The 23,789-nt window shown below is 38.7% G+C and overlaps 2 protein-coding genes and 1 long non-coding RNA gene across 4 annotated transcripts in view; 2 read left to right on the top strand and 1 right to left on the bottom strand.

The window, feature by feature from the left end:
- The window catches only part of LOC127627183 (ankyrin repeat and fibronectin type-III domain-containing protein 1-like), a 126,152-nt gene that overhangs the window by 6,048 nt on the left and 96,315 nt on the right, over positions 1-23,789 (bottom strand). For both annotated transcript variants that reach the window (XM_052103461.1, XM_052103462.1), the window contains 6 exons: positions 20,263-20,478; positions 19,699-19,865; positions 13,586-13,727; positions 12,738-12,906; positions 11,845-12,011; positions 5,507-5,711 (listed from right to left, as the gene is read on the bottom strand). In XM_052103461.1, coding sequence (XP_051959421.1) covers positions 5,507-5,711; positions 11,845-12,011; positions 12,738-12,906; positions 13,586-13,727; positions 19,699-19,865; positions 20,263-20,478 — 1,066 coding nt within the window. The remainder of the gene's footprint in view (positions 1-5,506; positions 5,712-11,844; positions 12,012-12,737; positions 12,907-13,585; positions 13,728-19,698; positions 19,866-20,262; positions 20,479-23,789) is intronic.
- On the top strand, positions 396-20,408 carry LOC127627185 (uncharacterized). Its single transcript, XR_007968528.1, has 5 exons — positions 396-468; positions 13,550-13,731; positions 17,951-18,118; positions 19,738-19,850; positions 20,278-20,408. It is a non-coding gene; the product is annotated as an uncharacterized LOC127627185 (long non-coding RNA).
- On the top strand, positions 20,415-23,220 carry LOC127627184 (uncharacterized). Its single transcript, XM_052103463.1, has 2 exons — positions 20,415-22,647; positions 22,744-23,220. The coding sequence occupies exons 1-2, from the start codon at positions 21,685-21,687 to the stop codon at positions 23,050-23,052; spliced, it is 1,272 nt and encodes a 423-aa protein (XP_051959423.1). The 5' UTR covers positions 20,415-21,684; the 3' UTR covers positions 23,053-23,220.

Raw genomic sequence — 23,789 nt, 5'->3', positions numbered from 1 at the left:
GAAAAGAGCTGCGTAAATGTTCATTTTGTTCTGGAGAAAAAATAACAGCATACAGGTTTGGAATTACATAAATGTTATTAAATAATAAAATAATTTTCATTTTTGGTGAACAATTTTTTTAATACATTTTATTCCTTGCTGTCTTTTATTATATTGTTGTTTAATACACAATTTTTCATGTTGTGCCTATCAAGGTTAACAGCCCTGAACCTTGATGAAATCTATGCAACATAACTTATACGACACCTTATGGCTTATTGCTTTAATATTGCATGTTTTACTTTAGTACAGTAACAGTATTAGATAATCACAATACCACATTTTAATAAAGCCCAGACTCTTTTCTTCTCTGTATTTTACACAGATTATTGCATCAATCTCAAACATCTGCTGATCAGGAACCACATCTAACCACATCGATCTCAAACCCTTGTCGCTCAAGAAAAACCACAACAACAAAAAATTGTGGTAAGTCATGGCATCCGCTCATGTTATTTGTTCCTGCTTTGCATGCCACATGTTTATGATAGCTTCTTCTGTCAGCATGGAGGGATTTACATGTGATAAATATAAGGAATTAGGTTAAAGGCAGACGGAGAAGGTTAAAGAGTTAGGGACACGCATCCGAATGCTAGTGGTGGTTAGTGAGAAATAGAAGCCAGTAGATTCTGTTTTGGATACGGGTAGTACAGCGAGAAACACACACTTTGGTTCCAGCTATAGAGCCACCGCAGCAGGGGTGATGTCTCGTGGCATACTTGCTAAGCAAAACGGCACTAGTCTCCCATTCCTGTTAGGATTTCCAATTGATTCTCTCCACTCAGTGATGCAACCACTAAGAATCATGTTGAAAGAGCCTTAGTAATAGGTGATTCTATTGTAAGGAACATGGAAATAGAGACTCCAGCCACTATTTTTCAATGCATTTCTGGATCTCAGGCATCTGATATCAGCTCAAATTTACAAGCGCTGCTAAGGCTAAATGTAGATTTTATAAAATTCTTATTCATGTCGGCACTAACAATGTCTGGACATCACTAAGATAATGTTAAAGAGGTGTGTGAACTTGCAAAAACAATGTCAGACACTGTAATACGCTCTGACCGCCTCCCTGCTCATCGTGGTGATGAGGTTTATAGTAGATTAATGTCACTGAATGGCTGGATGTCTGAGTGGTGTTTTGAGAATAGAATAGGATTTATAGACAATTGGAAGAGTTTTTGGGGTAGACCTGACATTCTAAAGAGAGACTGACTCCATCCCTCCAGGGAAGGTGCCGCTCTCCTCTCTAGTAATTTAGCTCATAGTCTTAATAGTGATAGTATTTGACTAACTGTGACCCAGGTCAGGAAGCAGACAAACTGGTTAACCCGAACGTCTGCTAGCTGCCTTGAGACATCAGATAGGTCACCTACAACACAGAGACTGTATCACCTAGATATCATATAGAGTCTGTGCCTGTTCCCTGAACTACCAAACACAAACCCCTCACTAAATCATTTAGAAAACATTTTATTCTGATCAAACTTAATAAAATAATTGTATTTAAACATCATATAAAAGGTATGGCTTCTAAACATTAGATCTCTTTCAACCAAAGCACTAATTGTAAATGAAATGATTTCAGATCATAGTTTGGGTGGTAATCCACTCCCCCACGTTATTGTTATAAACATGAGCCATATTTGAAGGGTTGCAATTTACAGTGAAGTTTTTGGCGTTACTCAGAGGACAGGCCACAAGTTTAAGTCTTTTGAACTAATAATGCTTAATGTGACACTGTCGGATATAAATAAAAAACCTATTTTGCCCTTGCAACAGTATATAGATCACCCTGTGCCATATTCTAATTTCCTTGGTGAATTTGCACAGTTTCTATCAGATCTAGCAGTTACTGTAGATAGAGGTTTAATTTGTTGGTGACCTCAACATTCACATAGGGATTAGCATGTATCGATATTCTCAACTCTCTTGCAGTCAGAAAAAATGTGACAGGACCAACTCATCGCCATAATCATCCGCTAGATTTAATTCTGTCATATTTGATGCTGATACTATAGAAATTCTACCGCAGAGCGATGACATCTCAGATCATTACCTCGTCTCTTGTTTGCTGAGATCAGCTAATATCACTCAATCTACACCACACTGTCATTCACTATTCTTTCGGCCACTTAAGATAGTTTCACTGAGAAACTTCCAGAACAGTGTCACTGACTCAGTAAGCCAAAAAGACTAGAACACAGTCTTCTCTAGTACTCTTGATAGTGTCACCCCTCTTCGATTAAAGAAAATTAAAGAAAAAAGCTGTTCACAATGGTACAACGATCACACTCATACTCTTAAGAGATCAGCTCTGAAAATGAAGCGAAGTGGAAGAATACAAAATTAGAGGTATTTCACGCTGCATGGAAGGATAGTGTCTGTAGCTACAGACAGGTACTAAAAGCTGCCAGGTCAACATATTTTTAGCAAACTCATAGAAAATAAACACAACAATCCTAGGTGTTTATTCAGTACTGTGGCTAAATTGGTTAGGAATAAAGCCTCAATTGAACCAGATATTCCATCTCAACACAATAGTAATGACTTCATGAATTTCTTTACTGATAAAATAGAAATCATCCAAAATAAAATTGGAATTATGCAATCAACTGTCACAGCACCTCAGAAAACAGTGTCTCACAATTTTCCTCATGAGCAACTTCAATCCTTTGTTGTCACAGGTCATGAAGAGTTAACAAAACTTATCAAAAAAATCAAGTCACAACATGTTAGATCCAATACCAACTAAGCTCTTAAAAGAGGTATTCCCTGTAATCTCAGAACCTCTTCTTAATATTAACTCCTCAATTTTCTTAGGACATATCCCAAGAAACTTTGAAATGGCAGTTATAAACCGCTTATTAAGAAGTCACAGATTGATCCTGGTGAATTAGCGAATTATAGACCGATTTCAAATCTCCCATTTATGTTGAAAATACTAGAAAAGGTAGTCCTTCCAACTATCTTCATTTCTACAGAGAAATGGTATCTATGAACAATTTCAGTCAGGATTTAGGCAACCATCACAGTATAGAGACTTATCAGAATTACAATTGACTTGCTTTTATCAACTCATCGTGGCTGCATTTCTCTTCTAGTACTTTTAGATCTAAGTCTTCCTTCTACACCATAGATCACAACATTCTCTTGGAGAATTATGTTGGTATTAGTGGACTTGCCTTAGCATGGTTCAGGTCCTATTTACACTATGTAACACAATTATTGTTCTTGGGTAGTAAGTTTTATTTCCTAATTGCTTATGCCTCAAAAGTATAGAAAATGGCTATTATTCCCATCAAACTTAGCTTTTGTGACCAGGACAGTGATATTTTGAAATTTACCTATATTCAATGAGAAAACGGGTGAATTTGTGTCTTTTCATTCCCATAAAGTCAGAAAAACAACATATGAATCCAAATTAACATGTATTTATACTAAAGTAATACAAAAATGACTACAAAAGTGAGTAGTTTTTTGAGATTTATGATTATACTGTAAATCACTTTCAAGATTCAGTCCCCAAATGTAGTCTCCCATCATATTCTCTTTATACTGTCCATGGTAGTGGCATTCAAAGTCCAGTATATCTTGATGGAAGCGCTCCCCTTGCTCCTCCGAGTACGCTCCCATGTTCTCCTTGAATTTATCAAGATGAGCATCAAGGATATGGTCTTTGAAGGACATCCTACAGCCCATTGTGCAGTAGTTCTTCACCAGAATCTCAACCAGCTCCACATAGTTTTCGGTCTTGTGATTGCCCAGGAAGCCCCGAACCACTGTGACAAAGCTGTTCCAAGCAGCTTTTTCCTTACTAGGGAGCTTCTTGGGGAATTCATTGCACTCTAGGATCTTATTTATCTGTTGTCCAACGAAGACACTGGCTGTGACCTTTACCTCAGGCAGCTTAGGGAAGAAGTCTTGAAGGTACTTGAAGGCTGCCGACTCCTTATCTAGAGCTCAGACAAATTGTTTCATAAGGCCCACTATGATCTGAAGGGGTGGCATCAGCACCTTCCAGGGGTCCACCAGTGGCTCCCCACAGAGAACTCGGTCCACTGTGGCCAGTCCCGACTGTGGTAGTGTGCCTTGGTGTCCCTGCTGTCCCAAAGACAAAGACAGGGAAAGTTGGTAAAACTGCCTAGGAGACCCATCAGGAATGCCACCCTTTTGAAGTCTCCTATGACCTCCCAGCCATAATCATACTTCAAGGCATCCAGCAAGGTCTTCATGCTGTTGTAACACTCTTTGAGGTGCACCAAGTGAGCCAGGAGAAGAGACAGGTCCTTGTTACCATTACGGAGCAGCACGGCTTTGAGGATCCTGGATGAACTGTCAATGAAGAGGCGCCACTCATTCTGGTTAAAGGCGATTCCGATTGCCTCAAACAGACTGGTCACATTGTGGCAGAAGCAGAGCCCATCTTGACAGGTGAAGAAGATGGAAAAAGGTTTGTGATGCTTCCTCTGATCTGCGACTTGCACACTTTCATCCAACAAGTTCCACTGCTTGAGCCTAGATGTCAAAAGCTTGGCATTGGTCTTGGTGAGACCAAGATCTCTAAGTCGTTGAGGTCTTTTTGGTTGTGGTAGTATGGGTTTCGCTCTTCAGCTCCACCTCTGAAATTGTCATCTGGATCTACAAAGTCTTCCTCGCTCTCTTCAAAAAATGGCTGCTCTCTCTCCGGAGGAGTGGGTATGGGGAGTTCATGGGAGTGTGGCACCGGGGTGATGGATGAAGGAAGGTCCAGATTCATGGTAGCAGGTGCATTCTTACAACTTACAAATGACCATGCATCTATGTGAACTTCTACTGTTGGTCCAGGATGGACTTAAAAGACTTTAGTCATTAATCTTACAGTTCATACAAAATCTTTGTTTAAACACTGGCCCTTAACACGTACTTTACAAATTTTAAACCATGACTTGAATTGCACACAAATAACTAATATTGGCATTATATTCATGCTGTTTAGCCAGAGGGGAACTGGCCTCCACAGTGAGCCTGGTTCTCTTAAGGTTATTTTTTTCTCCATTAACCAACATCTTATGGAGTTTTATGTTCCTTAACACAGTCGCCTTTGGCTTGCTCTCTGGGGTTCTAAATACAATTATTATTTAAGTATTTAATTATTTATTTTTTATAAATAATTACATAATTTACAATTACACAATGATGAAATACATTTTCTGTTAAAGCATGATTTTCTGTAAAGCTGTTTTGAAACGATGCGTGTTGTGAAAAGCGCTATACAAATAAAAATTATGACTTTAATTTTATTTATTGCATCCAGAAGCTTCCTTTTGTGTTTAAAAGGCATCCACCAATGCCTCATTCTCAATACCTTTCAAATATCACTGCATATATAATAAGTATTTGAAGGAAAACACAGGCATGCAGTCAAGCACAAGAATTATTTTTATTCCTGGATGAATGCCAGCTATTGAAAAACCTTTGAATTTACCAACTGTGGCCTTTTTTCTCAATTCTGGAGAGGGAGAGGGCACATAGTCTGTGTTAGATGATGTGGAGTCATTCTTCTGGACAGGAGGCTCCATGCTGACATCTACTAGCCAGGTAATAGGCACCCAACCGAGAGCCTGTTTATAGCGTGCATACTGCAGGGCATTTGTGATCCAGCGGACGTCTCGCCACATCTCGTCCAATTGCTTTGAATACATAAAAAAATAGAAAACAAGTCCAGTGTTATTTAATCAGCAATGTTAAAAAAAAAGATGAAGGAGTTGCTTTAAAAGCTGTGATTAGGTTTTATATTGAACCAATGCACGCTTTGCTTTTAGAGGGCGCAGTGTGGTATTTTAATCACACAAACATCACAATCACTTACCCCACAAACATCAAAAAGCTTTTCGAACTGTTAAAATGGATCACACAAAAGCTTCACAAGGAGGCTTGAGAAACTTAAGGAGTGTGACTAATATCATAATTTATTTTGTGTCCTCTTCCTCAGCCCATCACATTAGAGACTATTTGTACATATTTTTCCCATTTAGTGTGCTGACCTGAATCGAGAGATGCAATGCATTTTCAATCAGACCTGATAACTTTGTGAATCGTCACAACTACTTTCATATTTTTAATTCTAGAGAAATACTATATAAATTGCATTTATATGGAGCACATTTCAGATTGGAAGGAAAAATTGAAGAGGGAAGACAAAAAAGAAAGTGCAATCTGAGCTCTTTTTAGCAAATGTCATGTGAGATCCAGATCCCGCAAGATGACTCCTTTGGAAAATATGCTGGGCTTCTAACAACAAAGAGGGGACTCCACTAAGAAATTTCTTTAGGTTGCGAAGTAGGCTGCTTCAACGAGTAAGTGTTTGGCTGATTCTGTTGGCTGGGGTATTTTGCAACAAATTAACAGAAAATATGCATAAATAGGCAGTGTTGCTAATATCACACCCAGTACATTAAAATGCATTCTCCACTAAATTTGTCTAAGCCTCAGACAGTAATTGCACTGACCGCCCACAGTCCATTCACTGACTGTCTGATGCATCTTGCACATACAACTGGATAGTCCTTTCTTGATCTGGCAAGCTCAAATCGTATTGGCTGTACACAATTTCTGGAAGGGCACACTTGATTTGAAATCAGTCCACCTGGAAACAAAGTTGATTTAACAAGGTACTGGGTTGATACAACAAGTGCTTTTAAAAATGAAATAATCATTGGCTTTGCCAACATTTATTTCAGATAAATCCACCCCTAAGTGACCTTAAAAACTAAAGTGTGGTTGAAGAAGATCATTCTTAGCGCTTTAATAAATAAAATATTTATTAGATTTACCAGACCCACTTTATATTAGGTGTCTTTAACTACTATGCACTTCTTATGTACATACATGTTGTTTCATCATACTTACATTTAAAGTACCTGCATTTAATTACATCTGTAGTTACACTATTGACCTTACCCCTAACCCAGGGATGCAAACTCATGAGGGGTGAAAAAGGTGAATCAATCACTGGTCCACAAACATGTTTTCTGGTGATATTTGTTCAGTTTAATTTACAGAGTAGTTCAGTGACCACTTCTAGAGGTGCCAGTAAGTGGCGATTAATGATCGTCTTATGTGCTATGAGTGAGTCATTGAATCACTATGATTTGTTCATTACCAAAATCTACCCGGAAACTTAATAGTGTTTAACCATTATAAGAAAGAAGATCTATAATTTTCCTTTAGTTTGACTGCTGAGCATGACCTTTCATTCAAAAAGACAACAATAATAGACTGATAATAATGAGTTACAATAACACCCTTACCCTTCTCTTTTATAAAAATTAGCATGTCTGACTTCAGAAGAATGTTTAAGCATGATAAGAACAAAGCAAATCTATAATTTTCCTACAGTATTTAACTTCTGAACATGACCTTTATCAGAAAAGACAATAATAATAGCCTAATAATAATTATTATGAGTTTCAATATGGTAAATGGTCTGCACTTATATAGCGCCTTTTTAACCTTAACGGTATTCAAAGCGCTTTACACTGTGACTCATTCACCCATTCATACACACATTCATACTCCAATGGCGGCAGAGCTGCCATGCAAGGCACTAGCCTGCCATTGGGAGCAACTTGGGGTTCAGTGTCTTGCCCAAGGACACTTCGGCATGTGGAGTCATGTGGGCCGGGATTCGAAGAGGCCTCATTTACGTTAAGGTCTTAGCGTTTCATTTTTTTTGTGTGAATGTAATTACTGTAGTTCAATAACTGGGGTCTCTGGATACTTGGAAACGATAAGGTAACATTACAAGAAATTATTACATATTCAACATCTCTTCATAAATTTTGACCGCTTATAAATATATCTTATTGCTTTGAACTCTCAGACAGATCATTTCTAAGGCAAAATGTGTGTGAAAAACACTGGTGTAAAATTGAAACTTTATTGTATTCTTGTATTCAGCAGCACTGATGCGAGTCATGTGAAAGCCCCTTAATGTGTTTAAACATCAGTCACTTCTACACATTAATAGCTCTTTCACTACTTTTTCTCCTTGTTGACCAAGGTAGACTCACATGCTGATGCCTAAGTGAACAAAAAACATGCCCCTTCATTTGGTTTTTAAAATAAGAAGTTTCAGGAGTGCCGCTTCCGAGCCCTTCACGCTCCACTCCTGTCAGATGCAAAATCATTGTGCAAGCGCTGCTATAGACAAACACTAAATTGGCTATAGCTGTAATCAATCAAGAGATCTGCCTCGGTAGGACTGCGATTGCCAATCAAGCGACTGGCCGCTGCTGACCCCCAAAAAATAAAACTCTTCGGATCTGCACGAATCAAAAAAGTGACCAATTTTAGTTATTAAAATGGCAAATTTCCCCGAAAGGAGAAAAGTTTGCATCCCTGCCCTAACCCTAAGCCTAACCCTACCCCAACCGATCCTAAACTTCAATAGCAGCAAATGTGAATATTGTGAGAATTTAGCAGAAAAACATTGGCTTTTATGTATTTTCATTTTGGTACACTGTAGTTAAAGACACCTAATATAAAGTAGGAATGATTTGCCAAAGTTTATTTCAGATTAATCTGCCTCGAAATGCATAAATTAAAAAGTATTGTAGGTCGCTTTACATGTCAGTCAGACAATCTCTACATGTCATTCAGACAATCTCTACATGTCAGTCAGACAATCTCTTCCTGTCTAAGATGGCAGTTTGTGGCCAAAATAAACTGTGGTGTAAAATGTTTGCACTTTAGTCAAAGGTCTGGCTACTTGGCTAAATAAAATACCTACTAAATGGCCAACACTGGGAATGAAAAGTTTTGAGGTATTTCCACAGCCAAAAAGCTGCTTAGCATAAAAAAGACAGAAGTCTAAATCGCAGCGAGTAACACCAGTAGCGGAGTTCACTTACCTGGTAGCAGCAAACCTGTAAATCTGCCTGTTTAAAACCAAAAAGTTTAGACAACTTCGTAAATTTGATCGTTCATGAGTCACTAACACTTCTCGCCACATGCATTTGAAATGCATGTTTTTGTGGTCTGTCTAAGTTCTTTGACAGGACCTCACAGTGATGTAAACCTCCCCTCTAGCACGAGAGCCGAGCTCAAAACACTTTCCACCGACATGCCACTTTGACAGACGTGGACCTTTCTCATAGGCTGCCTCCTGGAACATTTAAGGTTTTCACGCTAATTGATGCCACATTGCTCAGCCACACACAGCCGTGCTGTCACACTCATTGACTATTTTTTCCCCTCGTTGCTCTCAGGCGCTGTGTAATCTGTGGTCGGTGTGCCACCTTTTCCAGCGCCTCTTGGACCTGACATCACACAAACACTCTTGTGGTTTTGTGGTCAATCTCAATTAATAGTCCAGACCGGGGTGGCGAAGAGGGATTATTTCAGAATGGCACACTTAACACAAGCCTCTCTTTCAAGTCAACTTGTGATGGTCTGCTGAGCTGTTATTGAAATTTCTACACAAGAAAAACAACTTGTTTTACAGTTTATACGTCTAGTAGTTATGCTTTATGACATCAATAAACTATCTTAATTGGATTATTAGTTTAAATTGTTTTTATAGTTTAAAGTTTCCAACACTCCCAAGTGACTGGGAATAAACACGCGTGATTTAAAAATGCATGATGTATTGCAGAAAGTTGTAACCGAAACACGAATTGAGCTAATAAACGGGAATGAGGGGGTAGAGTCTGATTTAAAACTGGAGTTAGTAATGTCTGTGCCACTAGTGTCACCAAATGGAATTGCAAAAATGGTGATTGATTTCAAACAGGTTTCCCGAAAACTCTATTCTATTTATCAGAAAAACAGATTGACCACCTCCAAACGTTCGCAATTGGTTACACCAATGTTGTTGTTTTGGTCTGGTTAGGATTCTCAAACAAACAGAGCAATATTTTGAAAGAGCCACAGAGTTTTGGGATATTTCTACAATATGGTGACTTTTCGGCTTTGAAATTTTGAAAAATTAAACATACTTAATGGGTATCATTAATTTCATTCATCATTAAAAGGGCATGTTAAAGATTTTATGAATCATACAGGTCAAGCTAAACGTCTTAAATTCAGATATCCATAGGGCTAAGAGGGCAGGGTAAACATTAGCCACTACATGGTCTGTGAAAGATATCCAGCTAACACATTTTTAAACTTACAGTGTGGATTTTATTTCTGTTAACATAAAATACTGACCTTTTAAAATAAAATACATTTTTAACAATATCTTTCCAAAATAGGGTGGACATCCATCTCCAACATTATTTTGCTGAATGACTGACATCCACCTCCAAAGTGTTACACTATTTGATAACATAGATCTTCATATAAAAGGTCACAGTATCATACAGGATGGACAATGAAACCAGTGTTAAAATGAAACATTTACCACAAAAGAATACATGCCATTACTATAAAAAAAGGTATGGAAGGTATTTAAAAAGGTGATTATTTACCACTTTTGTAAAAGACGTTTAAGATGCAGCTCTGGGGACATGAGGAAAAGACAATGAATTGAATAAAGACTAAAAGACTATTTGTAATGTTACACACAACTGTTGGCCTAAAGGTACAATTTAAATAATTGAAATGATTTAAATTTATTGCATAAATAAATATAGAATTAAATAATTATTCAATAAAATATAAATATTTAAAGATATTTCAATTATTAAAAAATTTGACTTTTAGCACCACAGCTGTGTATAACATTACAAATAGTCTTTATTATTTTTAACAAACCTTTTAAAACTGTAATCGGTTGAAATGAAACATTATAAATACCATAACTTGTAATAGGGAATTAAGTCACCAAACCATAGGAATGACCCATTTACTTTTCAGGGAAACAAACAACCTACGAATGGCTTATTTATTCTTATATCAAAAGAAAAGAAACATTTCAGATTTAAAGGGTTATTTCACCTAAAACGTTAAATTCTCTCATGTCATCCCAGATGTGTATGACTTTCTTCTGCAGAACACTAACTACATTTCTTAGGAGAATATCTCAGCTCTGTAGGTCCATACAATGCAAGTGAATGGTGACCAGGCCTTTCAAGCTCCAAAAATCACATAAAGGCAACATAAAAGTAATCCATATAACTCCAGTGGTTAAATCAATCTCTTCATAAGTGATTTAATAGGTGTGGGTGAGAAACAGATCAATATTTATGTCCTTTTTTACTATAAATCAACACTTTTGATTCCACCTTCAAATTCTGAAAGTGAAAGTGGACATTTAGGGTAAAAACAAAAAGTGATTGCATCGCTCCAGTAGACGTATGGATTGTTATTATGCTGTTATTATGTGATTTTTGGAGCTTCAAAGGTTGCATTGAATGTACCAACAGAGTTGAAATATTCTTATAAATATCTTTGCTTGTGTTCAGCAGAAGAAAGAAAGTCATACACATCTGGGATGGCATGAAAGGGAGTAAATTATTATTTTTCATTTTTATGTGAACTACCCCTTTAAAATGTGTACTATTACACCACTAGTGTCACTAAATGAAAAGGCAAAAAATAATGATTGTTATCAAAATATATTCTGAGCACTCGCCCATCTGCCACTGGTAGGACAAAAAGATAGCCTCTCCCCAAACTCATGGCATTGGTTGAGCCAATGTTCCTGTGTCCAGTTAGTCGGGATGCTCAAACAAACAGAGAAATATTTTGATGGCATCACTGTGTTAACATTTCAATAACCTACAAATGGCTCATAGTTGTTTCTACATTTTAAGCTAGAATTGGAAAAATAATTTTAACATTAAAATTATTACACACTTTAGCTGTCATTTCCGTTACCTGGATATAGTCCAATATGAGCTGGTGTCTCTGTTTGGCTGTGGACAACTCAGAGTCAGTGATAGCTTCTCTAAAAGCCTGCTGGGTGATCAGGGCATCCAGATCCAGCACTGAAGACAGCCGGCAGTACAGACTGATAAATTTTTCCTTATATGAACAGAAGTGAACTGCACAGAGACAAAATGAAGAGAAGAACACTATAGTTAGTAACCGACATGTCTTTATAAGGGCAACACTAGTGTGATGTTATTGCATTTCTTATAATTGACTTCTTTGGGATTGTGTGCTCTGTGAAATTGAGACCCAAAGAAGGTTATCATTAATGTCCCAAAAACCACTGCCGAATCTTTTTTAAAGACTTGCTTGTAATGGAATTCTGTGGGTGGTTTACAAGTATATGGTGTTTGGGCTGAGACTACCTCACAGTATAATGTTTAAAAGTTGCTTGAATCTCTCCCCACAACAGCAGCTGAATAAGCTACCAAATGTTCTAACTGGCACCACTGTTAAGCATACAAGCACACAATTTGCCTTTGTGTCTGAAAATAAACCCTCTTATATTCAAATGATCTGCCATTCTTAATTTTTTTTTTATTGAATTACAATATTGATTACTTGTTTAACCTTTCCTTATTTTACACAGTCTGGGGAGAGTATAATGGGGGAAGGGAGGGGAGGGGGTGTCATGTTTGGCTAGCTGTTGTGCTGGTGTCTGCAATTTATGTATGTATGTGTGTGTGTGTGTGTGTGTGTGTGTGTTTGCTTGATTTACTAGAGGTCCTAAGGGAGTGTGACTGGGGGCAGAGGGGCGAGAGGGAAGGAGAAGGAATCTGTGGATTTTTATAAGGTCCACTGAGCTAATATTGTAGGGGTTGAAACAGAAGCCAGTGTACCGAGCTCAAACATTTGAAGAGGGAGGTTGAGGAACCCCGAGTGTGGTGTGTAGGGGTTGGTCTGTCCCGGGGCAGAGCAAACGTCGTCCGAGGCGGGCAGCAGCAGAAGAAAGGACACATTGTGACCTAGCTCCAGCACCTCATGTGTGTAGAGACGGAAGTGCTTGGCCTGTGCAGGACACACACACACACACACACACACGCACACAGAGACTTTAATCATGGGGGTTGGAGGGTAACAATGTTATGCCATTTTTAAGAGAGCAAAAATCCCAAAACCCAGTAATATACTGTAGGCAAAAACAATATTATTATAAAGTTATAAAGTCCATCCATCCATCCATCTGTCTATCTATCTCTATACACCAATCCATCCATCCCCTTAAAACTTAAAATCTGTCTTAAAACTGCCAAAGATTTCAAATGAAATAAGGCTAAAATAAACTACAAACTTCAAAATATTTATAAGTGTTTTTAAAACTGTTAAAACAAAGCTTTGTTAAAGCAATATCAAAGTTGCTTTGACAAACTTTCCTTTTCTACCTATAATTCCTTTTTTTTTGTTTTATTGTAGTATCTGTAGTATGGTGTTTTGTCGAAGTATGGTTTTGCTTTGTGTATTGTAAAATAGAGTTAACTTGTGCATAAAATATATACATTCTAAAAGCCTTTTTTCTGTTCAAATTGCCATCCTACAATAGTTACACTTAGAAACAAAATTGTATAATATAATTGGGTAACACAGAGCTGCTTTGATGGATTTCATGTCTCTTGTATACACTGGCTCTTGTTCTTTTTCCATTGTTCTGTAGTGCTTGCAGTGGATAATGTCCTGTAGACAGCAGTACCTGATGGAGAGGTAGATTGATCTGGTGCAGCAGACTCTTAATGGCTGTCTTGAGCTCAGAATAGAGAAGGAAGTCTGCAGCCTTATCTGCTCTTTCCACCTCCACAGGGCCAGACAGTGACTGCAGCCATTCCCACTCATCCCTGGGTAAGAAGAGGCATTTCATCAACATACACACACCTTTAACTCACTGTTTGCAGAAGAGCCCTTGACAGAGTGCCATTCCTGTGGTTTCCAAAAGCTAGTGGAATACTAAGAAAATAACTTGTCAAACATCCATTAATGGCAAAATAGAGGCATTTTAAAATTGTAAAACTGTGAGACAATGCCCAGTGAGTTAGCAAACGTATGGCATCTTCAGGGTTCCCCCACCTTTTGACCAAGAGTTTAAATGAGTTTTTTTTTCAGTCATTTGTGATTACAGCATAAAGATTTTCAAATAGATCTCATAGTTGTTTTTTATTGATAGCACTTGCAATGAGCAACTTCTGGCATTTAAAATATTTTTCAGCTGGGCATAATATGCTAATTTTATACTCACTATAGAAATTCCTATAACTTTTCCATGAGTTGATTAAAGTTTATACATTTTTCAAAATTAACAGATACAGGGCTCCAACCCTTTTTGTCCAATAAATGTCCATGGCTTTTTATGAACTTTTCAGTCATTTGTTATTACTGGATACAGATTTTTAGAAAACAGTTTGATTCAGAACAATTTGCTAAATATTAATTTAGACCATTAAACCATTTAGAGTAATTCATTCAATAGAACTGACTTGAAAAAAACAATTCACTAATAAATTGGGCATCACTATGGTTTGTGAGCAAGTTTTACTGTACACAAGAGCAATATCTAACTCAATAAATATTTAAGAGCAAAGAAAAATATGTATTCACTACAGTACAATACACTACAGCCCACCTGCCTCAGCCCTCATGGAAGAGGCAAGATCAATGAGAATGGTCAGCATATGCTCAAGATGTGCTGCTTCCATGGTCTATGCATGTCAAACACCTTCTTCAAGTGCAAGGCGATCGACCAGGTGTTATGGAGACACCCGCAATCCAGCTACTGGCACCAGCTACACCTCGTCATCACCAGATGGAAAGAATTGCCAGTGTCCTCCTCACCCACAGTTACCACAGTGCCGACTACGACACGGACCACTCTCTCGTGGCCAGCAAGCACCAAAAAAGCTGTACCACTCAAAGAAGAAGTGCCTCCCACACATTAACATCTGCTGCGCAAGCAATCCAGAGAAGATGCAGCAATTCATCAGCAACTTGCAGGAGGCTCTCACCAAGGAGACACCTGAGGAAAACACAATTGACTCCAGGTGGTCCCATCCCACTTCCTAAGGGGAGAAGGAGCATAAAAATGGTATGAGGCCCACTGGGAGAAAATGGAACCCATTACTGAGGTGAAGAGGAAAGCCCTCCTGGTTTACAAGGGATTGCCTAGCCCGAGTGCACTTGAGGCCCCCTCAGGACTACTAGGAAAACCACCCAGCAGACGACCCCCACTGCGCCAACACCAATTGGCTCTGTAGCACTATCCAGGCAGCTGCTGACACTGGAGAAGTAAGAGGGATGTATGAGGGCATCAAAAAGACAACAGGCCTCTAACCACCAAGACCGCATCTCAATGCAAAGTTAGGAAATCTCATCACAGACCATGGGAAATAGCTGCAGTGATGGGTTGAGCACTACCTCGAACTGCACTCAACCTAAAACGTCATCACACACCACCCTGGACACCATTCTAGATCTGCCAGTCATGGAGGAGCTAGACGCTCCACTCACTCTGGAAGAGCTTAGCAAAGCCATTGACTGCCTCGCTTGTGGGAAGGCCCCTGGAAGAGATGGAAGTACTGAAGATCGGAAAACCTGCACTGCTTCAGCCACTGCTCAAACTCCTTTGCCTCAGCTGGGAACAGTGCCACATCCTCCAGGACATGTGAGATGCCAACATCGTCACTTTGTATAAGAACAAAGGAGACTGCAGTGACTGCAATAATTACCGGGGCATCTCCCTCCTCAGCATCGTCAGGAAGGTGTTTGCCGTGTCACCCTGGTGTGCCTGCAGACCCTAGCCTCCCAAGAATACCCAGAGTCCCAGTGTGGCTTCAGAGCCGGCCAGTCAACTGCCAGCTGCAGGAAAATTGTCAAGAGCAGCCGATGCCCCTCTACATCGCCTTTGTTGATCTGATGAAGACGTTTGACCTGATCAACAGGAGTGGACTCTTCAGGATACTGCAGAAGATTGTTTTCCCTCCGTGGCCGCTAGCCGCTGTCACCTCATTCAATGAGAACATGCACAGCATAGTCTGCTTTAACGGCGCAACATCGGAGGCCTTCCCAGTTGGCAGTGGAGTCAAACAAGGCCTGTGTCCTTGCAATGACGCTCTTTGGCATTTTCTTCTCGATGCTCATACAATATGCCTTCAGGGACCGCAACGAAGGAATCTACATTCACACCAGGGGGCAAGCTGTTCAACATCTTCCGTCTTTGCATTAAGAGTAGTCACAGAGGTACTCATCCGTGAGATGATCTTTGCCGATGAAGCTGCCTTCATGTCACACACGGACGATGGTCAGCAGCAGCCTGTCAACCGCCTCTCCCACACCTGCAAGGAGTTTGGAATAACCATCAGTCTGAAGATCAATGTCATGGTCCAGGATGCAGAATCCCCAACCTACCATCATCCAACTTTACCCACCATCTCCAATTTGCTCTCCATCAATACAGCGGTGAACGGCAGGATCGCCAAGGCAGCAGCAGCCATGGCAAGACTGAAACAGAGGATCTGGAACAACCTAAATCTCACAGAAAAGAACAAACTGCTCATCTACCAGGCCTGTGTGCTCAGTACACTCTGCTAGAGCAGCGAGACATAGACCACTTACGTGAGACGTGAGGAAACTCAACAGCTTCCACCTGAGTTGCATTTTCCGCATTCAGTGGAAGGACAAAGTACCCACCTCAGAGGTTCTGGAACGCACCAGCATGAACAGATTGTCCACCACTCTCAGCGAAAGGCACCTTCGATGGCTTCGCCACATCAGGAGAATGGAACAAGGCAGAATTCCCAAGGACCTACTATACGGCGAACTATTATAGGGCTCAAGGCCAAATGGACACCCACTTCTGCACTACAAATACATCTGCAAGAAAGACATGAAGCTGTCCAACATCAACACATGGGAAAGTAGCACAGACGACTGCTCCGCTTGGTGCTTTGCTGTCAGATAGGGCATACAGAAAGCAGTGGAGACCAGAAGCAAAAACCATGCTGCAAAGAGAGCAAGTAGGAAGGAAAAACAACAGCAGCCTCAGCAGGCATCGTCATCATTTATCTGCAGCAGATGCGGTAGAGAATGTCATTCAAGAGTCGGAATATTCAGCCACCCACAAGTGTGCAGATAGAACATCACCCAACTGGAAGCTACACCATCATCTCCCAAAGACAGAAGGATGCCTAAGAAAAGTTAAAGACTCCAATTTAGTGAAAAAAAAAACTAAATTTAACTTTGCTTAAAATAATCAATAAAATTGACAATGTGAGATATATATATTTATATTTATATTTATATATATATATATATATATATATATATATAGTATATTTATAAGCTCTAAATTTCACTATAAAAAAATTTGTTATGTTACTATACATCAGCTCACAGGCTAAGATGAGAGGGCAAAAAAATTAGCTTTTAAGTCTTTCTCTCAAGGACACTCTCAAGGCTAGTGTCTGGGGTTTAGTGGAAAGAATTCGATTTAAATTTTCTTTTATTCTTTCTTCGTTTTCTCCAAGCCATGAGTGGGAATCATCCTTAGTGAACCTCCCACTGACTTCCACAGTCCGGCCCCGTAGTAAATTTAGTTTTACTACCACACAGAACAGCAGGATAATACTCTCCCTGTCTCTACCTACCTACCAAGGTCAACATCATGACCAGAGATGAAAATAAATAAATAGCTCCTTTACCAAAAAAAACAAATACTAGTTTTGTTATGACTGTAAAAAATGGTGGTGTCAAGAAACTATGTAAGCCTGGGGTGAGGGGGAGCCTGACACACAGTTATTTCAATCTTCTCAGGCACACTCGCTTCCACTACATTTCTTCACTTAACTAATGAGAAATATTAGCTTGTTGAACTGAACCATTCATATCAATTACATGTTTCTAGGAAAATATATATTCTTTAGATTGTATGAGTCACTTTCATGAGTCAAGAGGTATGCGTTTCAACACTTTCAGCTATTTATGAACAATTGATAAATTGTTTCAGATCATGATTGCAAGCGCTAAGAAAATTACTTTCAAAGGATAAAATCACTATATGCTTTCATTACAGACTCAGTTCCACAGAACTGGACTGCACAAGATTCATATCATACAGTGATGAAGGCCAATAAGAATAGTACCATGTTCTGTCCAGGGTTCCCATTCTTTTCAAGGCACAGTTTTCCAGGACTTCTCCAGGACATTTTCTGTTCCCAACAAGTGTAATATTTAAGCAAAAGTAAGTAAAATGTGTCCATTTAAATTGAACTTTTATTTTAGCGTTTCGGTCTGTTTTGGATGGTAGTTTCTTACCTCCAGCTAAGGAGTTCGCTACATGGCCAATTGTGATTATTAATCCCCGTAAAAGTGTGATTTTATCAAACAAATTCATAGTCTGTATGTGCTGAGCACTTCAGAGTGCTCTGCTCTCTGTCATCTCACGCACACCAGAGTGCGCATGATTATCATGATGAGGTGTTTTCAGTGTATGAGCGGTTGGCTTCACACATTAATTTCAAAGCAGCATCACTTGCAGATTACACTGTCTGGCCCAAAAAAAAGTAACTGTTTGTATTTAAAAAAGCATATACTTAAGAGCCTATGATTGGATCATTATTGCAGTGATTAATATGTTTCAGTTTCACAGAATAAATGTGATCAGAAAAAAATCTTGAATGATCCTGATCGGAGATCAATAAAATGCTCACATCGTAAAAAAAACAACAGCAGAACTCACGGCTATGTTTAATAGTGAAAGTAAGAGCTTACACATTGTCACACGCAATGTGACGAGAACTTACAGGATTGGGACTAAACAGCTGTGTGGCCACAAGAAAGTCACTTGAGGCTAATCAGACAAAACAACTTCAGTTTGCTAGGGAGCATAAAGATTGGACTATGGAGCAATGGAAAAAGGTAATATGGTCTGATGAGTCCAGATTTACCCAATTTATTTTACTAGATTTTGTGATTCAGTCCATGTTTTCCACACTACATGTGGTAACTGTGGAATAAGCAGACTTGTATCCTTGAATTATGGAAAATTAATTCACATCCTGAGGTGTGAAGGCCAAATCACAACACTTCCAACTCAGGTGTGTTATAAATGAATAAATAAATAATTGGCATTGTATTTTGCACTATATAAGTACTTAAACTATTTAGTCAGAGCAAAATAGAGATGACAGCAGATGAGCAAAGAAAGCATATGACAGGGATTCGTTCATGACATTTAACTGTTGACTATGTTTCATAATGCGCAGCTGCCGTTAATAACAAAACGATACGATTTTGTGTATTTGAGTCCTATTCCAAGTCCTGATCATTATCATGCTTTTGCGCAATTAACAAAAACCTTGTTAGCAAAAGTCAAACAGTTCTGTTATACTCAAATATTTTCCAGGACAATTAATTATTGATCAGGACATTTAGTTATTTTTCTAATTTTCCATGACTTTTCCATGTCTGGAAAACTGAATGGCATAATTCCAGGACATGTGGGAACCCTGCCTATCACTTGTATTTTTGTTTTTCCTGAGTGTAAGTTTGATGGGTTTTTGTCCAAAAAACCACAACATGGTTAATCTTTTTGCATTAGGTGGCTCCGCCTGCTGTGAAATCTCATTCCAAAATCCCACCCTTATAACTAGCTATATCATCAAAAATTTTCTGATTGTCTATGATTGTGCCACATTGTGCAGCCATTTCTCATTCATTGTCATCAGAAAAAACGAAACACTTGTTGGAGGAAACCTTTCGCATTGAGCTTGTTAGTAAAAAGTATAGGGAATAAAATGTTGAGGAAATCTCCAAAACTACCTTGACACATTCCAGTTGTCTCGTATCTTGGTGTGGCAGAGCATGTTGGGCATCCGTTGAGGAACCAGAACCTTGATCTGATCCACAGAGCTGCTGAGCTTCAGGAAACCCAGATAAAGCCCAGAGGACAGCCGGTGCTGACCGCGTCTCTGGTAAGCCAGAATGTCCTATGATCAGAACAACTGGTTAAACTAGATGTTTGAATTATCTTTTTCATTACATATTTTTTTTTTTCGTGCAAAACTCGCCACCACAATGCTTGAGTGTTAAGGGGTGGTGATTAGGGCATTACAAGGTGGTTGCTTTGGTGTTCTGGATGGTTGCTAAGTGATTGATTACCCAATTGCTTGGCCCAACTGAAAAGAGCCCAACTCTATATCTTTATGATATTCTCTCCTCAACAAGCTGTATGATTTAAGGTTTCATTCATGTCTGCAGCATAAACAGTGTCAGACGAGTTGCACACCAAGCACCAATAATATAATATACATGTATACAAAGAAGATTGTGCAAACTGATCTTGCAGATGTCTTTGTAATCAATTTGTTGTCATTCTGTGTTTACCTGTATGGTGATCAGGAGGATGTCTAGGGCATAAGGTTCCTCAGGGGTGGAAAGAGACTTCCTCTGACTCTGCAGTTTGGATACCTGCATCCACTTCCCATTGAAAAAGGAATAGAGGCTGTCCATCTCCCTTACTGTAACAAGCAGCACGTTTCCATGACGATCCTTGATGGGCTCATAGTGGACTCGGCCCAAGTTGTGGGTGCCCAGGAGGTTCTGTTTGTAGAAGGACGGAGGAATAGCCAAGATATGAAGAAATATTATTTTATTTATTTTTTTAAGTACACTAACCAACGTGTCACAATCATTTCTGTCATTTCTTCTCAAATGTTTGAGTTTTCAGAGGTTCAACTCTAATTTACCACAGGTCGTTTGCAGGTTGTAACTTTAGCACCACTTCGATTTTACTTTCAATTTAAAGGTACACTACAGAGGATTTCTTGATAGAAAAGAACATAAGTACATGAAAAATCTGTTCAAAACAGCATTCTTGCCATAATTGCCTCACAAGAGTGTGACAAAAATAATGATTTTACATTGAGGTGTCAGGCTTCCGTCTTTCATCGTTGCATTTATGTTATGTAAAGACAATTACCACAGGGATGCTTTAATGTTTGTTTCACTCCGCTTATGTTTGTGCCATTGACGTTGTGAGCTGACGTTGGCAGTTTTTTGGAAGTCATCCAGACTTCTCTCTCACCCCATGATTGCTCAGATTACTAATACTACATAGCTGAGAAATAGAGTTAAACTAATAGTTTCAGCATTATTGCCGATCACAGATGAGATGCGACAGATGGGGTAATCAAAGACACTCAAACCGCCTACCTGACAAAGTTTCTGATTTGGAAGACGTAAACTTTCAACATGGCAGAGGAGAGAACATTTTCTCCGTCAGTTTCTCAAAATAAGAGTTCCCCAAGAAATATACAAGAATGAAACTGGCATCATCCATGTTCTCTCAGACATCAAAGCACTTGAACGTGAGTGAAATACTTATAGGATTTCACTTCCATCATACATCAAATTTGTGTTGGGTGATATGGGCAACCCTTATGGTGTTTTTATGTGCTTTGAGCTTGACAGTTATTTTATGGTGAGCCATTAGTATATTAACATTGCCTCTGCAAGCACAATTGGATGTTCTATACGAATATAAACCTAGTTAAAAAAAATTTATTTACTTAAAGTATACAGAAAATAAATGCTTTATATATATTTATACCACAGGCTGTTTAAATACTCGATTCTGATTGGCTGGAAGGTGTGCAGTAAAACCGTTTAATGCACAGGTAGTTCCAGTCAGTTTGATTACAGTTCGAAATTAATCCGCTACTATAATCATCGGTAACCATAGTAACACAGTTACACTTGCAAACAGAGTGAGAGAAACATATGAAAACGTTTATTTAGGTAGGCTAAATGGATGATTTTTGCATGTTGTTTAATTTGTATGGTGAATATGGCAATTTTGAGAAATGGGCCCAGGCACAAGACGAAATAGAAGACTTGGAGAAGATGTTGAATGACAAAAAGCGGCACAAAGAATTAACACCGACAGAGCTAGATAAGATCGAAGATGACAAAGATGAGGTCATTACAAAAAAGACAACTAAATGGACAGTTAACACTTTCAGTGACTTTTTGCGCCAAAGACAGAAAAATTGTGATTTCGAGACCTACTCTGCTTCTCTTTTAAATGAGACATTGCAGGAGTTTTATGCCTCTGTTCAGTCTACCGCTGGACGCGAATACAGTGTTGCAAGTTTGATGTGTCTCAGAGCAGGTATAAACCATCACATTACAAAATACAACATCATAAGTGAAAAAAACTTCAAGTCAAGCAATGCCATCTTTAAATCAGTTTTAAAGCGCTACAGGAAAAATGGAAAAGACACCAGCGTTCATCATCCGCATATTACTGAGTCTGACTTGGAGAAAATTAGAAATGCACCTGCACTCTCCCCTTTCACACCCACAGGACTTGTAAGAAAAGTTTGGTTTGACATACAGCTGTATTTTGCACGGAGGGGAAGAGAAGGAATCCGTAACCTATCAAAAGAGTCTTTCGTTCTACGACAAGACGAGAATGGGAAAGAGTACCTGACCCTGGCGCATAACCCAGAGACAAAAAACCACAAGGATCCCACCGCATCGGATAGAGAAAATTTACGAGGATTTATGTTTGCGAGCCCCGGCGACCCACTTTGTCTCGTGGACAGCTTTAAAAAATATCTGTCAAAGTGTCCAGAAAATACCGGAGCGTTCTATTTGCATCCGAGACGCATCCCTCTGTGCAAACTCGAGAGTATCGAAATGTGGTTCACCATGGAGCCGATGGGGCTCAACTACCTTGGCAATATGCTAAAAAGTATTTGTGAAGAGGTTGGTAATAGATATTTCGTTTTTGCCCATAAATTTAAACTGTGTTTATATTATTTTCCAAATCTAAATTGTATACTTTAAATTCTTGTTGTTCAGGTGGAAGGTATCTCACAAATGTACACAAACCATAGTTTGCGTAGCACTGCCGTTGGACGACTCTCTGATGCAGGACTAGAAAGTCGCCAGATCATGTCAGTGACAGGACACCGATGCAAGGCGAGTTTGCGGTCATATTGGGCCCCATCTTTGTCAGAGAGGAGGGCATGGAGTGACATACTGACATCTAGAACCTCAACAAGCAAAGCGAAACATAATTTCACCTCCAAGCCTAAAACTGAAATAACCCTACCCTTTTCCATGTCTAACTTCACAATAAATGGAAATGTGGAGTTTAACATCAATTAGTATAATGATGAGTAAAACAATCCCCTATCGAAATTTCCAACTGTTCGATTTTTTTGTTTTCATTTAATTTAATGCATTTCAATAAATGTAATGTGTCTTTATATAGTAGCCTAATCGTGGTTAGAGACACCGGTTTTATTTCACACTCTACATAATTCATTTAAATAAATGACATGATTAGTTCAAATAAAGATTGCCTTGTCACTGTCAGTGTTGCCTGTCATTCATAAATAATTTTAATAAATCCATTAAATAATCATTAAGTTAGCTATATGCTTAAGCAACGAGGGGACTCTTTCAGTTCTTTGTCTCTCTCTTTTAATAATGAATTTAAATAAATGTGATAATTCATTCAAATAAAAGCAATCCTATGGCTCTACTTTATTTAAAGTGGACGGAGTGCTAGAACTAACGAGCCGTAACTTAAGAAAATAACCGTCATTTTTACACATCTGTTAAAAAATTACATTATTATTACAAAATTAACATCAGTTACAGCTTTAAATTATTTTTAACTTGGCAAATAACCGTGGTATAAGCGGGATAATCCACGGCTAGCCATGGATTAAAGGATTTTAATGCACGACGTAGCATGCAAATCATTTAATGCAAATCCTTTAATGCATGGCTAGCCGTGGATTATCCCTTACACACATTATATATATATATATATATATGTATGTGTCTGTTTCTAGTTTCAAAGGGAGGCAAAAAAAAAGGAAACGGGTGTACATAAG

The sequence above is a fragment of the Xyrauchen texanus genome, chromosome 33, assembly GCF_025860055.1.
Source record: "Xyrauchen texanus isolate HMW12.3.18 chromosome 33, RBS_HiC_50CHRs, whole genome shotgun sequence".
NCBI lineage: Eukaryota > Metazoa > Chordata > Actinopteri > Cypriniformes > Catostomidae > Xyrauchen > Xyrauchen texanus.
This window is presented reverse-complemented; position numbering and strand designations above follow the sequence as displayed.

Excerpts from the sequence above, each read along its gene's own strand:
- LOC127627184 (XM_052103463.1), top strand. The coding sequence starts at position 21,685 with ATGGATGATTTTTGCATGTTGTTTAATTTGTATGGTGAATATGGCAAT. Across the intron at positions 22,648-22,743 it reads TAAAAAGTATTTGTGAAGAG|GTGGAAGGTATCTCACAAAT; the intron begins GTTGGTAATAGA and ends CTTGTTGTTCAG.